Source organism: Rhinolophus hipposideros, assembly GCF_964194185.1.
Source record: "Rhinolophus hipposideros genome assembly, chromosome: 5".
NCBI classification, from domain to species: domain Eukaryota; kingdom Metazoa; phylum Chordata; class Mammalia; order Chiroptera; family Rhinolophidae; genus Rhinolophus; species Rhinolophus hipposideros.
Window position 1 is genome coordinate 67,799,607 of NC_138051.1, and position 20,542 is coordinate 67,820,148.

Genomic DNA, 20,542 nt, shown 5'->3' on the forward strand with positions numbered 1-20,542 from the left:
AGGTGAAAAACTACCCCTGGAGATCCTGCTACACCCTCCTTACACCAACCCCCCATGCCTCACTCCAAAAGGGGTGCATGTTCTCCACTGTGAGTCACTCAGGTTTGGTTTCTTTTCATCCCTCTAAGTGGTCTAAAGTGCCGATGTTGGGGCAAGAGGGAGCGAGAGGTGATAAGTACTTAACAGAAACTCTCATCAAGGAAGAATTCAACAGTTTCTATTTTATTACTATTTTAACAATTAGTTGCAGCCAACATCTACCTGTTCTGAGTAGTAAGACCCTCTAGACTTAAAGATAGGCCATTTCTAAACCAAACAGGGAGTAAACATTTACTTACCCTCATCTATGTTTCTAAATTAGAAAATGTTTCAAGACTACATTGTTACAAGCTGAGTTAACTACTGAAAAGCCTAAACAGCTAACCCAGGGTACTTTCATTTCTGATCCCAAAACATGAAATAATTCCCAGTCCTTAATGCTAACCCCTATCAAACACAGGGCCTACGAGGGTCCCTGCTGTCAGAGACTAATCCAGTCCCTGACTCAGACAAACAGGAAAAAAGGCTTCTTAAATGAATGAACTTCCATACCCTTAACCTGCTGCCCCCTCTTTAGCAAAAGAGGAGAAAGACACCGTTAGAGCCAACACATCAGACACCAAAACTCCTCCTTGTTTGAAATCAAATCTACTACAACATATGAACTTTTCAATGATAAACAAGCTCACTCTATAGCTTACCGGGAATTGGGGAAGGAAATGTGCTCTTCCAAAAGAGCTTCCTGGTCTCAGGGTTCAGCTACTGGTATAACTAACTAGAGTCTCCCCCTACCACATTGTATCAGAGGATCAAATCCAGTAATAAAAGAATGAGTCTTGGAGGGCAGGCCAGACAACTCATATTGTGTTTGACAGAAAGCATCCTGCATGTTTTAGGAGATAGTTAGTGCCAAACAGATAGGATAGCCTCCTTCTTTCATCTACCAGCCTGAGACCTGCCCAACTGCTCTGCAAGAAGTGACTGGTACCCTACCACCAAAGACGGGGACACCAGTATAGCATTCCATTTCATCACTCTCTGCAACTGTCTGCTTTTCACAGCAGAAAGAGAATGTCCTAAGAAACCAAAGCTTCATATTTTCATGACACTAATGATCTTTCAGCTATTGTATCTTCTTATTCCAACAATGAAATAGTCTATGTAAACTGACCTTCAACTGCATTAATTATAAATTATGTTTCTCCTTTAATCATTCTCCGCTTGGCCTTATGATTTAATTTGTTCCATGTTATAGCTTAATAACATTCTTCATATCCACGCGTAAGCCAACATTAAAAATTCATTCACTTCTAATACTCACATCTCAAAAGTTAAAGCAAGCCAAATCAAGCTTTTCTCCTAGCCTCTGCCTTGACTAGATTTTCTTCTTCCAATGAATCCAGTGTAAATAGAATCAAAGCTAGTCCTGGTAGGGAGATAAAGCCCAGGGCTAAAAACATCCAGTGGGCAGTTCCTATTTCTGACATGCCTTTATATTTAGGTTAGGTAAAATAAACCCCACCTACAAGGGGGAAGGAAAGAGAAATCACAGAAATGGGGAGGAAAACAACATCCTGAAGTGTGTGTAGAAGAAATGAGGAGTAGACTCCAAATTTGTCATGAAGATGTGGTAGAAATGAGAAGATGAAGAGAGCCATGTTGACTAGACTACATACTTCTTGAGGGCAGGGACCTATCTTGTCATCTTTATACCCCCAGGATCTGTTGCAGTGCATGGCATTAGTGTAGGTGCTCAATATGTGTCTGTTGAATTAGGAAGAGGCATGTGAGGCCCAAGTCAGTCTTTTTCAGTATCTTCTAGGGGTGTCCTCTGCCACAGGTCTCCTTGGGTCTCTCTTTCTGTCTCTCCATATCGCTGCCCAGTTCCAATGACTGCTTTCAGTGATGGCCATAGCCCCCATATACATTTAGGTCAGTTCTAACAAAGTTGAGTATGAGCAGCCTTACCCGAAGAGCATGTTTGCTGGCACAATACCCACTAGACAGGGGCGCAGCTATGATACCCAGGAGGCTGTTCACAGTCACAATCTTCCCTTGCTTCTTCTCAATCATGTGAGGCAGAACACACTTTGTCAAGGACACTGTCCCTAAGTAGTTCAGCTCTATCAGCTCCTTGTAGACGTTCAGGTTGGTTTCCACACACAAAGAACGCTGGGATTTTCCACCATTGTTAACCAGAATGTCGATCTAGTTAAACAAAATTAGAAAAGGGGTACTTTGGGGATGACCTGTAGGTGGGTGGAGGGAATGAATCCCCTGGGATGGTTGCTTATATTGTTAACTTGAAGAAACACTGGAACAGAATGGTGTAGTTCCAGGAGTCAGCAATAAAAAGATAAAATAAAAACCAGAATTCACCTAAAGAATTAAATTCCTATTTTAAGTGACTAAGTAATAAGTGTCACAAAAATAAAAGGCACATGAATTTTTAGCTGCTTTTGTTCTACAAGGAGGAGTTAGTACTTGTTAAGGTATGAAAAGTACTAATTACACAAAGACTCAAGAGATTAAGAGGCCCAACTCATGGGCCTTGATATCGCTCACTGCAGGAAGCCATCTGCCTAATGCATCACAGATGGAAATCTCTCTAGCAGCTACTGCAAAGCAAGACGTATCAATTCAATGTAAAATAATATTGAATGTCAACTGTAACTGAAAATAAATAATTTCTTTAAAAAAAAAAAAGACATCAATTCAAAATGCAACTTACTTTACCAAACTCTTGGAGAACCGCTTTGGTAGCCGCTTCATGGGAACTTATGTCAGTCAGGTCGAGAGGCAACACAAGTATATCTTTTCCTTTTAAATTGCTATTTTCTAAATAAAGACACTTAAAAATTAGTGTGGAAGTCATGCAATAGTTCAATCAAGCTCCTGGCTACTTGCATGAAGTTTAATACCCACTCTACAACCAGACTTAGTGACAAACTCATTTCTGGGTGGCGCTGTAGAAGAATTTCTCTCAGTGACCAAGAAGAGGACTGGTGGTAATATGGCAACATCTTATCAGACAGAAAGCTGGCCAGCTACACAGGAAGTAAAACAGCTCTCTTTAACTTGTACATAAATAGTCTAACACGGGAACAGATTCTGGAAGAAATCAAGATTATACTACATGCTAAGAAAAAACAAAAATTTTAGAGCAATTTCTTTAGAAGTTCAGAGGTACATTTGTTTTATGGTAGGTTCACAACCTTTAGTTGCTCCTTTACACAAATCAAAAAGCAAAAACAATTTATGCTTAAAATTAGTAAGAAGCTCAGAGTCTTCCAGTGATATGACACATAGAAGTTTCCTTCCAGAGGCTAAGAATTCCAGGAAGCAAACCAGTTGAAGGACATAATTCTGAAATTCCCAACCAAGAAACATGGTGAACTACCGTGCTTCCCTGAAAATAAGACCTAGCTGGACCATCAGCTCTAATGTGTCTTTTGGAGCAAAAATCAATATAAGACCCGGTATTATATTATATTATATTATATTATATTACATTATATTATACCCAGTCTTATATTAAGATCAAGTCTCATATCAGTTTTTTGCTCCAAAAGACACATTAGAGCTGATGGTCCGGCTAGGTCTTATTTTCGGGGAAACACGGTATCTATAATGGCCCTTTGTATTTCTATTCCTGTTCACCAAAAAAAAAAAAATTGTTTTTGAAACTAATTTTCTTGGACTCTAACCTTGAAATACAACAAGTAATGCCAATAAGAAAAACAAGCAAGTTAAGAAAATATAATATAAAGACTTCCTGGGTAAAGGAGTAAATTGTAAAACATTAACTGTTTTAAAAGAAATAGAAAAAATTGCACCTGTGACCTGACAGACAAAAGGAAAACAATCAGGCTCACTCCAACTAAGAAATGCTGATACGGTCCATCTCTGCCAGTGCAGGACCTGCAAGTCTCAACAGTATAAAAGCAACTGCCATAAGAAGCAGCCCAGGGCAGAAACACAAAGGGCCTTTGAAAGCAATATGGTGGCTCTGGCAACTAACTCATTTCCGGGTGGTTAGTTCCATCAGCACAGTGAAAGAAAGATTTGTAAAGAAGGACAGGTAGATGACAAAAAAACAAAAAAAAAAAACACAATCTGCTGGAAAATTCAAAATTATCTCAGTTTACATACTAAATGTCCCTTGAGAAATAATAACTTGAGGCTGCTTGAAATGTGAACATAACTACACTAAAACCCAAACAAACAAACAAACAAAAATTAACATTGTTGCCCTACATATGAACATGAAAACTATTACCTCAAGTTGCATTTTTTTAAACTTAATTCCCTGTTCTTTCATCCTTTATAACAAAAATCTTACACCATCCCATGTGATTTTAATATTTGACATTTTGGCAAAATAAGTCATGATTCTTTCTAATTAAACTTCTATTGCTACATACATGTGTGTCATACATAAGAACCAAAATATTTTTTCTCTACGATAAAAATAGAAGGCATATGGTTACTGAAAATCCACCAGCATTTGAGAGAATTGGTGGTCCCTCCCTAATTCCAAGACTCAGTACAAAAAAATAAAAGTAGAAAGGCAGCAGGAAAAGAGAAGAAAAAGGTAAAGGCAGCTAAGTAAGAGATGACAAAAGCAAGAGGCTTTGGGTCAAAGCACTAGGAACATTTGAAACCAGAGCGTACTGCCCAGGAATATCCCTCTCTTATCACTGAAATTTCCCAAACTCTTACCACTGAGTTTGGATTCTGATTTATTTCTAGAAAGCACTGCTGCTGTTTTAGATTTACTTACCAAGGCATCTTCTTTTCACCCTTTCCAGCTCTTGAACTCTTCTGGCTGAGAGCACAAGAGAAACTCCTAGTTTAGACAGCTGGTAAGCCAGCTCCTCTCCTATCCCACTGGATGCGCCAGTCACCCACACCACCATGTCAGTCAGCTCCCATTCTATTGAGGAAAGAGGGAGAGTTGAGGGACGAAAAAAAACTAGGAATTATATCCATAATCAAAGATTATAAAAAAAAGGTTTTTTTAAACAATGTCCCTAAATATGACGACATAATGTGTGGAACTTAAAAATTTAAATATCCTATGTTTATGGCCTTGATTTTGGTGATGGTCTCACAGGTGTATACTTATCCCCAAACTCATCAAGTTGTATGTATTAATTATGTGCAGTTTTGTAAATAATTATACTTTAATAAAGTGATTTTTTAAATTTTAATTAAATACCCTAAGAAAACAATTTTGACCCAATTTAAAAAAAAGCATGGCTACAAATCATATAAGTAACAGCTCTCAACACATTATTTTGTGTATCTATCCCAGACTCTTGGATGAGTTTTTTCAAACTTTACTTCAAGATAAGCCTTATATTGCCATAGTTTGACGTCAAGCCTCTACTTATCTATGTATCTGATCGAGGAAAGTAAGGTTAAGTAGATAGAAAATCTGCCTGGACTCACTGTCTTTTTCCTTCTCTACAAAATGAGGGATTCAGATAAAATGATCACTAAAAGGCCCCATCCAGTTTTAATTCTATTATTCTAATTTCTTGCAAAGGAGGTACTGATGATGAATTTGAATATACTAAGTTTTACTCTATGGTATGATGGAACCGTCATGGACTTTTAAAGTCATGTTCTCCCTATCTGTCAATCACATCTGATGTCCATCAATTAAAGGTCACTTTGTACAAGTGCTCTCCAAGGACTTGCACTTTCATCTTAGGAGAATCTAGTAGCTTACCCAAGAGGAAATGCATATGACAGTGAGATGAAATGTACTCTGCTTGCCCAATTACATTCTTGTTAACGATCATAAAAATGTTACAGTAATAAGCCATAAGAGTGGTTTATTTACCTTTTGTCCAATTAAAAACTTACTTGCACTACAGGAGATGATAGGTCTATCTGAATTCATAGACTCACTGTGGTGCAATATTCTTGGGTGCCTTATTTATTAAAATATTTATCAAAAATAGCAAACAAGGTATCACTTAACATACACAATTCTGGTTTTTCATCAGAAAAATTAAAAATCAGGAAACTAATTGACTGTTTTAGGCAAGCAATGCTAAGACCTCTGTCTGGTTGACAATATGAGTTCTAGAGACTGCTAGGGTGCAAATCACACACAGCAGTGAGATGCTGTGAGAGCTTGGGGCCTTAATTTTCCACAACTAGAAAGTGGGATTAATAATAAAACCTTCTCCGTAGAATTGTTGAGAGAAACGACTTAAAACAGGTAAAATTCTGAGCAGTGTCTGACACATACTCATGCTAATAAAATAGCAACTGTAGTCATTGCTAAAATTGTTTAACAAGCGGATTTTGGGGCAGCAAAACATAGAATATTCACTCAATAACTTGTGTTACAATTTCTCTAGCCAGAGGCAATAGGGTTACTAACTATAATGTAACTTCCTATGTACTTAAACACATTACCTCATTAAAACCCTCACAAGAACCTTATGAAATAAAAATTATCTCAATTTTATAAAAAAGGAAACTGAGGTTTACAGATATTAATTTACCCCACTAGACTGTAAGCACCCTTAAGGCTGGGATCCTGGAGTCCTCAGTACCTTGCACACTGGAAAACAGATGGGACTCCATAAATAACTGCTGAGTAAATACTCATGAACCCTAGCAGAGCTGGGATATGAGCCCAGGTGTACCTAGCTCCAAGGGCCACAATCTGACCACTAGCTTATGGCGCTCACATTTTAGGATGATCAATATTTTAAAACCTGTTTCTTAGCCATTCAAGGAAATGTAACTTGTCCACAGGAAAGAGGTTTCATGTAAATATCTGCACTAAGGATAGAAACATCCCAAATACTCTGTCTAGGCTACAATGCTTTCATAGTATATATGTTTTCATGGAAAGGTGCAATCGAGCCACCTTCCTGAAGGATTTTCTCAGGAATAGCAGAATGCGTATTCAAATAGTCATTTATTTACTCACCAACTAGTCATTGTTGCAAAGTTCTGCAATACTCAGGCTCTAGGGTAAATATTGTTTGTTACTATTTACTAACTAGCACAGAGTTAATAAAGATTTCACTTTTACCCAAATATGCAGATATCATTTAAATCCAATGGTGAAAATCCCCAGGCTCACGTCTACCTTAGGACACCTGAGGTTCTGACAACTTTCTTCCCTCCCTGGAAGTTTTTTATTTAGCACCCACTTTTGTTCACCAATTCTACATAATCTGGCATGCACAGTGGCCTCCCTTAAAGAGCCTTTGAAAGCAGATTCTCAAGAGTTGGAAGGAAATATATTCAATACCCAACCCAGTTTGAGAATTCTTTCCTCAGGCTGTTGAGTAGTCTCTATTTAATTCCCTCAGAAGATGAGGAAGCTAGTTACCTCTGAGGCACGCCCTACTTTTTAGACCATTCTAACCATTCAAGGGTTCAAGGATTCTATCTTATACGATGTGATAGACCTTTAACTTCTACCCACCAGCAGCAATTGGGAGCAGTTCCGCCTTGTGGCATCAGAAAGAATAAATCAAGCCTGTCTTGCACGTGACAATCCCTCATTTATTTGACGACAGCTGTTATGTCCTCCCTAAGTCAGCTTCCGTCTTGCTTCTCTAAATAAACACCTCCAATGTCCGCTACCTTCTCTCAGATGACATGGCATCAGGTTTCCTCACCCTTCTGCACACACCCTTCTTCACAAGCTGTAACTGGTTAATGTCCCTAATGAAGGGAGCTGCCCACAACAGTACACAGGACTTCCACGGGGTCTGGACAATTCAGAGCAGTGAGGTGACTCAGTTGCTTCCCTTGTCCCCCAGAAGACAACCTCTGTGAGGGCCTGGACAGTGGCTGACCCGGTCACTGCTGTGTCCCCAGGGCCCATCACAGAGGCTAACAGATGCACGCAGGTTATAGAAGACATCTGTTGTTGTTTGCAGTTTGTTGCTTCAGACACTAACATCTCCCAGGCTTACCTAATTTTTTCTGGCAGTCATTTCACATTTGATTCATATTGAAGTAACTGTCAACTAAAACCTGAGGTTTCCTCACATATGCTGTTGTTGAGACTTTTCCTACTCTGGACTTGTGCCATAGATTTCTTTTCTGGATCAAAGTGCAATATCTAAAATTAGTCACCCTTAAATGTCACCATGTGAGATATATGCTTGGAAATGCAGAGAATTTCTCTAGAAGGGTACATAAAATGTGGGAAATGGTGGTTGCCTCCAGGGAGGCATGCTGGAGAGCTGGGAGACAAGGGTGGGAAACAGCTTTACTTTCCACTGTATATCCTTTTCTATTTTTAATTTTCTATTATGTGAGGATGTTGTCTATTTTTAAAAGTGACAAAACATAATAAACCTACAGAGAAGATAAGGAGGGTTAAATTATTTTTCACCTTGATAGAGTTTGCCCACCTTTCCAGTCTGAGCTGTTTTGGGTACCTGAGTCTATCTCTTTGTTCCTTTAACTTCTTTTCATTATCCCCACCCCCCAGGAGTCCTTTTAGTCATTTTCTCCCTAACAACTCTCCCATGAAATTTTATTTCCACAGATATACTGTGTATCTGTTTATGTACTGCACATAATAAATCTGTGCTTTATACATAAAGAGTTCTATAAAGTTTACTCTTCAGTCAATGCAGATTTAAGAATGGCTAAATTTAAAAATTAAGTTAAAAGTTAAATTAAAAATTAAAAGCTATTAACATTTAACTTAACTTTATAACTGTATTTACTGAATAACTTTCAATGTAATGTATTTATTTAGATAAATGGTAATGTATCAAATAACATATGCAAATTAGCAAATTATATAACTATAATAGTAGCAATGTAATTAAATGTATTAAAAAATTCTTCAAAATTTGATTTTTCCAGCAAAATGAAAAGCTTGAAAAAAATTAAATAAACATCTTAAAATCTGTTTAGTCACCTTAACTTTTAACTTTTGCTTGGTATGTGAAAATAATTTAACTAGGTGCTAGATATTGTCAACATTTTTCCTTTTCAGCACCTGACATAATTAATGGGTTGAATAATTTTTATAGAATTAAATAATAAAATATAAACTATTCTCATGTAATTCTCAAAGCCCAAGTGAACACAAAAGCACTGAGGATCAATCACAAACCTCCATAAAGCAGCCAGTAGGCGTGTGCATTCCATCTGTTGAGATGCAGCAAATGATCAAGAGAAAGTCAGTCAATCACAGCCACCTACATTTGCCATAGTTTTGTAGCACTGACCTTGTAAATGTGTAGTGTATTTTCCATGAATTCAACGATGTCAGTGTTGCACACGTTATATTCCCCCCCCCCAAAAAAAAACCAACAAAAGAAATGAAATATTAAGGAATAAGATTTTTGTCGGGTGGGGTTGAGCTTTGGAGAAACACAAAACACTATCCCATCTAAGTTTTTTTTGTTGTTTGTTCTGTTCCGGTCTCAAGAACCAATTTTCATCCCCATGGAAGCGATACCACTCCCCTTCCCTCCTGGCCCATCTTGAAAGCATACTACTACTTAGCTATTACTTCCAAGCAAACCTCCTGACATGAGTCTTTTCACACATGAGACTTGCTTGGTCCAGGGAAACCCCACTTTTCCCAGCCCTTATGAATCCAAAGCCTAGCTTGCCAAGGTCTTTAAATTTCTCTGAATATTAGTTTTCCTACCTGGAAGATAAGATTAATACAGCCTACTTTGTAAGAGTCGTTGTAAAGGCCAAAAGTCAAGTGTGTAAAGGGCCGAGCACACGTTAGTACATAGAATGTTTTTAGTATACGACCATCAAATAGTAAGTAGAGCACAGATACAAGTGGGACAGGCAGAATACCCCCTTCGTATGCCAATAACGATTTTGCTCCAGGAAAAACGACAATCCAATTCTCTCTAGGGTTATACTGTTGGGTATTCTAATAGGTAAGTAGGTGGATAACTCCAGGTTTTGAGAAAGGGTATTTTAACTGCTCTAAAAAATCAGTAACCAAAAGAGAATATAAAACCTTTCAAATCCCTTACCAGGCACATTCCATGGGGATAATCACGAATACTTTTCAATAGTTTCAACATGAGAAATAAATGATTATAGAAAGCAGTGCCTGTTCTTTCTGCATCCTGATAAAAGTTTGCCTTGAAGAATAAATGTTTCTAAACTCTTGTTCTAAATAGTTCATCGCTGAAATGTATGTACTTCTCGCTGACCCCTCTACCTATATAAGCATCCCTCACTTTTCCAAGCCAGAGAGCACTGTTTCAAGGCTTCTTGGAACTCTGCTCTCTGGCATGTCCTCAGCGTGGCCCAAATAAAAATTCTCTTCTTAGGTTTACAGAGGTTCGGGTCTAATTTTCTCTTACAATGTCAAATCTCACTATTGCAAAAGTCCAGGAGAGTGAGAAGCGAAGGATAAACAACTTCAGGAAGTAGAAAATCCGAGCTCCAGTCCTCAAAAGAAGGCTCCCTCACGAACCAGGGGGGATGCCCGCTACTTCCTTAAATACCATCCTCCCACACTGCGTCAGAACTCCTGGGAGCTCGGCAAGAATTCAGGGTCCTGAGGGACCCCGCCGATTCCGGCTTCTCTTCCTCTGGCACCAGGCCAAGTCCAGCTGACCGGGACAGAAGACTACGAGGGCAGAACCGCCTCTTCCTCCCCTACCCGTAGCCCCCGGGAAAGGCTCAGCCTCGTCGCGCGGAAGTTCCACGCCACCCAGAGAGATACGGAGGTAGCGGCGACTCGGCCGCAGCGGAGCCCGGCCTCCCACACCGGAGGGGCGGCTGCGGGTCCTCACCTGGGCGTCGCCCCTGCCACTCGGCCCACAGCAGGGTCAGGTCGCCGTCGGCCCGCAGGAAGCGCAACAGCTGCACCAGCAGCGCGAGCAGCGCGCACAGCGCCAGCAGCGAGAGCACCAGCTCCCAGCTCATCGCGGTCGCGCGCGCCGGGGTCTGCGGGAGGAAGACGGACCTCGCCCAGCCGCGTAGCAGCCCCGTTCAAGGATCCGCGCGACCGCCTCCCAACCCGACCGCGAGCAGCGCCGCCGGGCTCCGCCCCCGCCGGGCACACTGGGCGGGGAGCTTCCCCTGGGCTGCGCGCGTGGGCGTGGGTGTGCCCGCACGTCGCCCGTGTGCAGCCGGCCTGGCCATGGCACAAGTTCGGCCTGCACGTGCGCCTAATAAAGGGCTACAGTAGGAACAAAAAGCATGCACGACTTACTTGGTAATAGTCCTCTTGGTACATTGGCCATAGGATTTGTACTAGCAAGAATGAGTCTTTAACAGTTGTTATGAGGGCAAATAGTTTTCAAACTTCTGGTTCTGTCAACAGAAAGAGCACAAACATTTCAGCCCGTGAACGCGGCCTCCTCCTCCTCATCTTTCTTCCTTTCTATAACTGGGTGAATGGAACAAACCATAAAATTGTTTTTCACCGCACCCAACCCCACACACCGAATTAACCCCGTCTCTGAGTTGAATTGGCCCGGTGTCAACTTAAATTTGGGAAGCATGTTGCAATTGACGCTGTTGTTGGGTAAGAAAGCGCAGCTTCAGCCAAGATTACCCGTGAGCACTCGTGCTGGGAGCATGGAATGGGGACCTGAGCCAACCCAATTGGACTTTGTAGCTTCACCTTTGGCGATTCTGAGTAAATTATCTCCTTATCTGTACCCACAAAGGATATGCAGGAAGATTTAAATGAGAAAATAGATGTATTGGGCACAATGGCTCATATACAGTAACCATGTTCATTTTTTTGTAATTATAATTATTACTATCAAATAATCATTATTTATTGTTTCCATTCTTATAAGATCTTAAACTCCAACCCAAAAGGCAGGGACTTTGTTTATACACTTTTATATTCTGTACCGATAGCGTTCCCTTTGCATGTGAAAGCAAAAAAATACTTAAATTGAGATGAATCAGAAATTGCTGTGATATGGTTTTGGATAACCCAAGGAAGCTGGAGCTAGCTCAACTTTATTTCGATTGTTTTCCCTAATTACAACTTGGGTAATACTGCTCCAGAGTTGCCCTTATTGACTCGTCACTTTTGCGATGGGGGTTTTATTTTCCTTATGATAAATGACTTTTAAAATAGGGTGATTAAAAATACCACACTGACTCTCACTACAATGAACAGCTCTATTCAAGAGTTTCCTCTGTGCCTGTTTCCCCTTCTGTAAAATATTTAGTGTCCCAAACCAGACCATACCGTGGATGGGTAAACTGAATTCTCCATCACAAACTCAAGCTGTGGGGAGGGTGAAAGGGAAACAGAGCTGCAAATGGCAATTATGGGAGTGGGAGAAGGGGCAGCAGGCCCAGGACTGGGAAAAACTTGCCCAAAGACTATAATCTCTGATCCATCCAGCCCTAGAGATTAAGATATCTGTGTGAGTTCTGAACATCTAAGTCTCGAAAATGTTTGTCTTTTAATCTGATGATTTTGTCCAGTATGAATTTTCATTCATTCCAGTGTAGTATTTGTTGTAAACTTATATACATATATTTATGTAAATTAATATGTAAATTTATTAATTTACAAGATGCGATGGTTAATTTTATGTGTTGACTTGGTTAGGCCATGATACCTAGTTTTTGGTCAAATACCAGCCTAAATGTTGCTGTGAAGGTATTTTTTTAGACGTGATTAACATTTAAATTAGTGGACTTTGAGTAAAGCAGATTACGCTCCGTAATGTGGGTGGGTCGCATCCAGTCACCCGAAGGCCTTAAGTTAAAAAAGACAGAGGTCCCCTGAAGAAAATGGAATTCTGACTCCAGGCTGCCTTTCAACTCAAGCTGCAACATCAACTCGCCCTTCAGTCTCCAGCCTGCCAGCCTGCCCTGCAAACTTCAGACTTGCCAGTTCCTTAAAATAAACATCTCTGTGTGTGTGTGTGTGTGTGTGTGTGTGTGTGCACGTGTGTGTGTGTGTGTGTGTGTGTGTGTGTGTTCTGCTTCTATGGAGAATCTTAATACACAAACTAAATCTTAATACACAAACTATGAAAACAATAAATTAATATACAAATTTCAACATCAGAAATTTCATTTTGCCTGAATAGAGGCATAATTTTGGAATTCAATTAATGTGTTTAAAGTATCAGTTACTATCATCAAAAAAACAACTATGGTAACTAATATCTTTGCAGTGCAAAATTGTCCTCAATTTGTTCTCTTCACCTGTGAAGAAAATCCAGCTTCAGAATCTGCTGTCTCTGGGGAAGATATTCGGCAAGTTCTTTTCACAAATAGCAGCTGTCAGGATTGCCTCTTCCCATTTTGCACAGAATTTATCTCAGAAGTTGGAGCCAAAGTGCTCAAAGCAAACAAAAGACAGACAAACAAATGCAGGACTCTCCTGAGGCCGATGGGCCAATGGGATCTCAGCTTTTCCTGAATCAGTCCACTCAGGAGCTGACAGAATTTTAGCCATTGAAGTATAATATTCTAATTAAAAACTGATTCAAACATAAGCTACATTATTTCCTCTACGAACAGGGAAACTTAACCAACTGCCAGGAGACAAGGAGAAAACCACTGTTGCGTTGAGCCCCCCTTTTCTACTTCCCCTTGGAAGGAGCTTTGGCTGCTCCCTCTCCTCAAGTACGGGCATCTTTCCATGAAGCCAGGGCAGTGCCGAAGAACATGGCCATCATGCGAGGCCCCACAAGCCAAAGCAATGGGCCCTCAGTCAGGACGGGGTCCTTTCACAATTGCAGAAAAAAGACTGAAACCATATAATATATTTCAGCACCCTACGACAAAACACAAACTTACTTTCAGTGGAAGTATCTGTTTTAGCAAACCAAATCCTACTTTGGTGCTAAATCCTCCTGTACCCAAGCCATGGCTCACATCCTAATAGTAAACAACACAATAAAAACAGAGAATGAAATCAAAACACCATGGTGTAATTACACAAAATATTAAGATGCTGTTCTTGATGAATTTTCCACCAGAAATGAGCTTCAAAACATTGAATTGCCTCTTACTAGACACCTACATATGTCAGGCATCAACAGCAGCAACTTTCTTATTCTTAAGCATTTAAAAGCAAGAGGGTTTTCAATCCACAAGCCTCATAGAGCCCAGTTAGAGTGTGCAGAAACTAGGTCATGGCTGAAAATTATGAATTGTCAAACAGAAAAGGCTCTAGGTGTTAATGCAACAGAATTCCCATCCTCTCTAATTCCTGGAATACCTTGTATGATCTGATGTCAAAGGCTGCTTCTTGACAGAAGCCAAACATAACTTTAAAACAGTAATGAAAATGAAAAAGATCGTGCCTTCCCTCCTCAATATTTTATTTTCTAGTCTTGCCTACCAAACATTCCTTTCTTTTCATCTTGAAAAGATGTCTTAAAGTATGTTACTTGCAGTAATTAAATTTTCTTAAACAGCTCTTCCTTCTCTTTCCAATTCCATTGCGAACCTTCACTCCCCTTCCCCACTCCCATCCTTCACTAGAATACGTTTTCAGGCTATCTGGAGACATAATCACTTCTTCCCTAGTCTCACCTCTTTTACAATTACTTATGATGGGAACTATGTCTCATATTGTTCTCTAAATTATTTTGAAGGTTAATATATTATTGCCCCAATGGAACTTTAAGCTTTTTGAGATAAAATAGCAAAGCTGATGCTTCTTTTCAAGAGTCTACAGTACTTAGCTTAGTATTAATATAACAAACAATAAGCCCACATTGAATTGAATTCTCCTTTCCTTGAAAGTTAAACCTCCTTGAAATTCTCAATTCCAGTTGGTATTAGAATGAGAGTTATTGGAATTTAATAACTCAGTCTCCTCTGAGTGTCACTAAAATGCTTTGAGTAAAGTCCCAATCAAGGCCTTTTGTATAATTGATAACCTTAGTTTTTAATTCAAGTTGTGAAAGAATGGTACCCCACCTTCCTTCATTTTAGTAATGGTCACTTTTGATGGTATAGGACCAGGCCTTATCAGGGTAGACCAGCCAGGATGAAGGCAGTTGTGTGTAAGTAAGTTGTCACCTTCCATAATAAAAAACATATATAAAAATAACTTTAAAAATCCAGATCCTCCAAGGTTGGCAGTCTCTGGGGGATGGGAGAAGAAAGACCCTTTGAGTGAATAGAGAGACTGAGGAAGTCAAGGGAGAGAGTATTCTCCCTCAAGAACAAGAGGTTCCTCAAAAAATTAAAAATAGAACTACCATTTGATCCAGGAATTCCACTTTTAGGTATTTATCCAAAGGAAAAGGAAATAATAACTCAGAAAGATATCTGTACCCCCATATTTATTTCAGCATTATATACAATACCCAAGACATTGAAGCAACTTAAGTATTCATCAATGGATGACTGAATAAAGAAAATGTGGTATATATGTGTACAATGAAATATTATTCAGCCATAAAAAAGCCATCTTGCCAGTTGCACCAACATGGATGAATCTTGAGGGCATGATGCTAAGTGAAATAAGTTAGACAGAGGAAAACAAATACTGTGCAATCTCACATGTGGAATCTGAAAAGGGCAGGGGGAAACTTGAACTCATAGATACAGAGAACAGATTGGTGGTTTCCAGAGGTAGGGGGTGGGGTGTGTGTGAAATGTGTAAAGGTGGCCAAAAGGTACAGACTTTCAGTTATAAAATAAATAAGTAATTGATGTAATGTATAGCATGGTGACTATAGTTAATGATACTGTATTGTGTATTTGAGAGTTTCTAAAAGAGTAGATATTAAAAGTTCTCATCACAAGAAAAAAGTTTATAACTGTAAGTGGTGATGGATGTTGGCTTATTGTAGTGATTTCAATATATACAAATATTGAATCATGCTATTTTACACTATATATAAAACTAATATAATGTTATATGTCAATTACATCTCAGTTCTAAAAATATGAAGCACTCATCAAAAAACAGTCTGTCATACCAGATGTATTAAATTAAGAATATGAAGATTAAGTTTTTTTGCCTGTTTGTTAATAAATATTTGAGCATATGGCCAAAAAAAGAATGTGCAGATTATTACTTGCTGAATGAAGAAGGACAAGCCATCCATACAGGGTCAGCGGGTAGATCCCTCAGCATCCAAACTCTCACTTTGGAGATGTGAAAAACCCAGGCTTGTTTTGATTGAAACCACAGTTTCAATATACTCACACAAAGGAAATAAAGTCACAGATCCCAGAAGGGGGCACAGTGAGCTGGGGGAAGAACAGTTATGTGTCCCGGGTCATGAATGAGCAGGAAATAGAGATTAGGGTACAAGCACCTGTTACTTATAAGGTGGTTGGGGAAGAGATCAGTAACTTTTTGAGGGTTTGACTCTAAACGGTTATTTTAAAAGGTGCCTTGGGAAAAGCAAAGTGGGAATTTGGGCAGGACTCCCAAGCTCGGATCCTTATCTAAATGTCCAGACCATGGATGTGAGCAGAACAATATAGTATAAAATGCCTATGCAGTGAATCAAAATAACTGTTTTCTCATCACAATGTCTCCCATCCATAGTTGGGTGTCCCTGAAGAGAAGAGTCACATGGACCCTCAAGGCAGAGTGTCAGCAACACCTACAACTCATCTGCCCTAATCTTTTGCCTCTACTCCCACTTGTCCATAACTAATTCCCACAGAATCAATTGTGGAAACCTCACTGCTTCCACCCACCATTACAAGAACATCAAGTTTGGTGTCAAAGTTTCTGTCCCCAAGGTTCCCAGTTTGCAAGATGCAAGACCATCTGTCATTGGTTTCCTGAAGAAGGAAGGAAAACATCTCCCCCCTACCCAATGCCTTATGTACTGTTCCCTGTGCTCAGTCTCAGAAAGTGTAAATCCACTAGATCCTGGGAGGCCCAAACCCTTCTTTCCATAGGAGCTGTAAACCAGCCCAAGGACCAGTTAGGGACAGGCCCCACCATTGATACCCTGAATCATCTTACCCAGCACAACTTCCCAACCAAAGTCAATGAAGGGATATTGATGGGGACAGGGACTGGGAGAGTGGGATGTGGTGTCTACACTACCTTAGTCTAGCTCAGCTGTCAGAAATGTACTTTTTTATCAGTACTTGGGGTGAGGCAGCACAGAAACTTAGATATTCAGAGAGCAAAGCTGATGGCTGTACTTCTCCTTTGTAACAAAGGCAATTTTGCTGAATTCAGAGCATTCTGGGTTAAACTACCTATTGTCTGTCAGGGGCTTCCTTTTAAAAAAAAAAGAAAAGGAGTATTTTTCCAGTCAAAGTAGATGGCAGAGTAAATAAATACTGTACTTGCCTCCTTTCATGACCACATCAAAATTATGACTAAACTACAGAGCAACCATCACTGAGAATCGCCTGAAGTCTAGCTGAAACAAAGTCCTACCTTTAATGACATAAAGAAGAAACCACCTTGAGACTGGTAGGAGGGGCAGAGACACAGAACAGGCTGATCCCACACCTGTGTGTGACCATTAAAAACCAGGAGGGATATCTTGGTTGTGGCGGTTCCCACCCCAGAAAAGTGAGGATTCCCAACCCTCCAACAGGCACCCCAGCCTAGGGTTCCAGTGCCAGGAAGAGAAGTCCCCACAACTTCTGGCTGTGAAAACCAATGGAGATGGTGGCTGGGGGAGCTCAACTACAACAGGAGGTCACACACACCCCACACAAGGGACACACATGGAACAGCTGGTTCAGATGACTGAGACTGGACCATTGGGACCCCCAGGACACCTACTAATTAAGGCCACTCTACTAAAACGAGGAGACAGAGCAGCCCTACCTAATACACAGAAACAAACACAGGGAGGCAGCCAAAATGGGAAGACAAAGAAACATGTCTCAAATGAAAGAACAGAACAAAGTGCCAGAAAAAAAAACTAAACAATATGGAGACAAGCAATCTACCAGACTCAGGGTTCAAAACACTGGTTATAAGGATGCTTATAAGGGGGAAAAAAAAATGTTCATTGATCTCAGGGAGAACTTCAACAAAGCAATAGGAAACATAAAAATGGATATATAAAACATGAAAAAGAACCAGACAGAAATAAATAATATGATAACTGAAATGAAAAATACATTAGAGGAACATTTCTCCATAAAGATGTATGTACTCCAATGTTCACTGCAGCTTTATTCATGGTGGCCAAGACAGAAACAACCAAAGTGTCCTTCGATAGATGATTGGATAAAGAAGATGTGGTATATATACACAATTGAATACTATTCTGCCATAAGAAAAGATGAAATAGTGCCATTTGTGATAACATGGATGGATCTTGATATTATTATGCTAAACATAATAGGTCAGATAGAAAAAGTCAAGAACCATTTGATTTTACTGACATGTGGTAAATAAAACTGAAAACAACAAAGGAACAAGACAAACAAACAAAGAAACAAAAACTCATAGACATGGAAAATAGTTTAGTTACACCAGAGAGTAAGGGGGGAGGTGGATGATAGATGAGGGTAAACGGAATCAAATATATGGTGACGAAAGAAGAACTGATTCTGGGTGGTGAACACACAATGCGATATAGAGATGATGTATTACTGTATTACAGAATTGTACACCTGAAAGCTATGTAACTTTACTAACCATTGTCACTCCAATAAACTTCAGTATAAAAATAAAATACATTAGTGGGTGTCTAATCACTATGTTGTTTTGTACACCTGAAACTAATTTTTTTTTAATTAATTTTATTGGGGTGACAATTGTTAGTAAATTTACATAGATTTCAGGTGTACAATTCTGTATTACATCGTCTATAAATCCCATTGTGTGTTCACCACCCAGAGTCAGTTCTCCTTCCATCACCATATATTTGATCCCCTTTACCCTCATCACCCACCCCCCACCCCCTTACCCTCTGGTAACCACTAAATTATTGTCTGTGTCTATGAGTTTTTGTTTCTCATTTGTTTGTCTTGTTCTTTTTGGTTTATATACCACATATCAGTGAAATCATAGGGTTCTCTGCTTTTTCTGTCTGACTTGTTTCACTTAGCATTATTCTCTCGAGATCCATCCATGTTGTCACAAATGTTCCTATATCATCTTTCCTTAACGCCGAATAGTATTCCATTGTGTATATGTACCACAACTTCTTTATCCATTCATCTATCAAAGGACATTTTGGTTGTTTCCATGTCTTGGCCACCGTAAACAAAGCTGCAATGAACATTGGCGAAACTAATTTTTTTAAAAGAATATATTAAAGGGAATCAACAGTAGATTAAATGAAGTAGAGGACTGACTCAACAATTTAGAAGATAAGGTAGCAGAAAAGACCCAACAGGACAGCAAAAAGAAAAAAAAAATCCAAAAAATAAATGAAGATAGTTAAGGGACCCCTGAGACAACATCAAGCATGCCAACATTTGCATCATAAGAGTACCAGAAGGAGAAGAGAGAGAACAAGGAATTGAAAACCCATTTGAAGAAATAATGATTGAAAACCTCCATAATCTGGCAAAGGAAATAGACATACAAGCCCAGGAAGCACAGAGAGTCCCAAACAAGGTGAACTCAAAGAGGCCCACACCAAGACACATCCTAATTAAAATGGCAAAGGTTAAAGACAAAGAGAGAATCTTAAAAGCAGCAAGAGAAAAGCAGTTAGTTACCTACAAGGTAGAGCCCATAAAACTGTCAGCTGATTTCTCAACAGAAACTTTGCATGGCAGAAGGGATTGGCAGGAAATATTCAAAGTGATGAAAAGCAAGGACCTACAACCAAGCTTATTCCACCCAGCAAAACTATCGTTTAGAATCAAAGGGCAGATAAAGAGTTTCCCAGACAAGAAAAAAACTAAAGGAGTTTATCACCACCAAACCCAAATTACAAGGAATCTTAGAGGGACTTCTTTAAGACGAAAAAAAAATGATAAAGAAAAGAATAATAAAATAGCAATAACTACATGTCTATGAACATTTACTTTAAATTCTCCAATCAAAAGATAGGGTGGCTGAATGGATAAGACAATGAAGGACCCAGTAATCCCAACCCTGGGTATTTACCCAAAAAATCCCAAAACGCTACTTCGAGAGGACATGTGTATCCATGTGTTCATTGCAGCACTGCTTACAATGGCTAAGATGTGGAGGCAGCCTGGGTGTGGAATGGATAAAGAGGAGGTGGTACATATGTACAGTGGAATATTGCTCGGCCATGGAAGGGAATCGGTTCTTGCCAGCTGCTGCGGCATGGATGGACCTGGAGGGTGTTATGCTGAGTGGAGTATATCAGACAGAGAAAGACAGACGCCATGTGATTTCATTTATATGTGGAATCTAAAGAACAAAATAAATAAACAGACAAAAGAGAAACAAAGTCATAGATACTAAGAACATTTTGATGGTCGCCTGATGGCAGAGATGTTTGGGGGTAGGTGAAAAAGGGAAAAGGATTAAGAAGAACAAATTGGTTGTTACAAAATACTCATGTGGATGTAGGGTATAGCCTAAGGAACATCATCAATAATATTATAATAACTATGTATGGTATCAGATGGGGACTAGATTTATCAGAGT

The 20,542-nt window shown here is 39.5% G+C and overlaps 1 protein-coding gene across 5 annotated transcripts in view; it reads right to left on the bottom strand.

Moving 5' to 3' along the window:
* The window catches only part of DHRS7 (dehydrogenase/reductase 7), a 30,722-nt gene that overhangs the window by 7,599 nt on the left and 2,581 nt on the right, over positions 1 to 20,542 (bottom strand). For 2 of the 5 annotated variants that reach the window (XM_081049763.1, XM_081049762.1), the window contains exons 2-5: positions 11,240 to 11,340; positions 4,823 to 4,975; positions 2,771 to 2,877; positions 2,008 to 2,247 (exon numbers count right to left, since the gene is read on the bottom strand). In XM_081049763.1, coding sequence (XP_080905889.1) covers positions 2,008 to 2,247; positions 2,771 to 2,877; positions 4,823 to 4,975; positions 11,240 to 11,270 — 531 coding nt within the window. In that variant the 5' untranslated portion in view covers positions 11,271 to 11,340. Of the gene's footprint in view, positions 1 to 2,007; positions 2,248 to 2,770; positions 2,878 to 4,822; positions 4,976 to 10,817; positions 10,972 to 11,239; positions 11,341 to 11,472; positions 11,587 to 20,542 lie in introns of those variants that run through there. The other 3 variants (XM_081049759.1, XM_081049760.1, XM_081049761.1) reach the window with 3 other exon arrangements.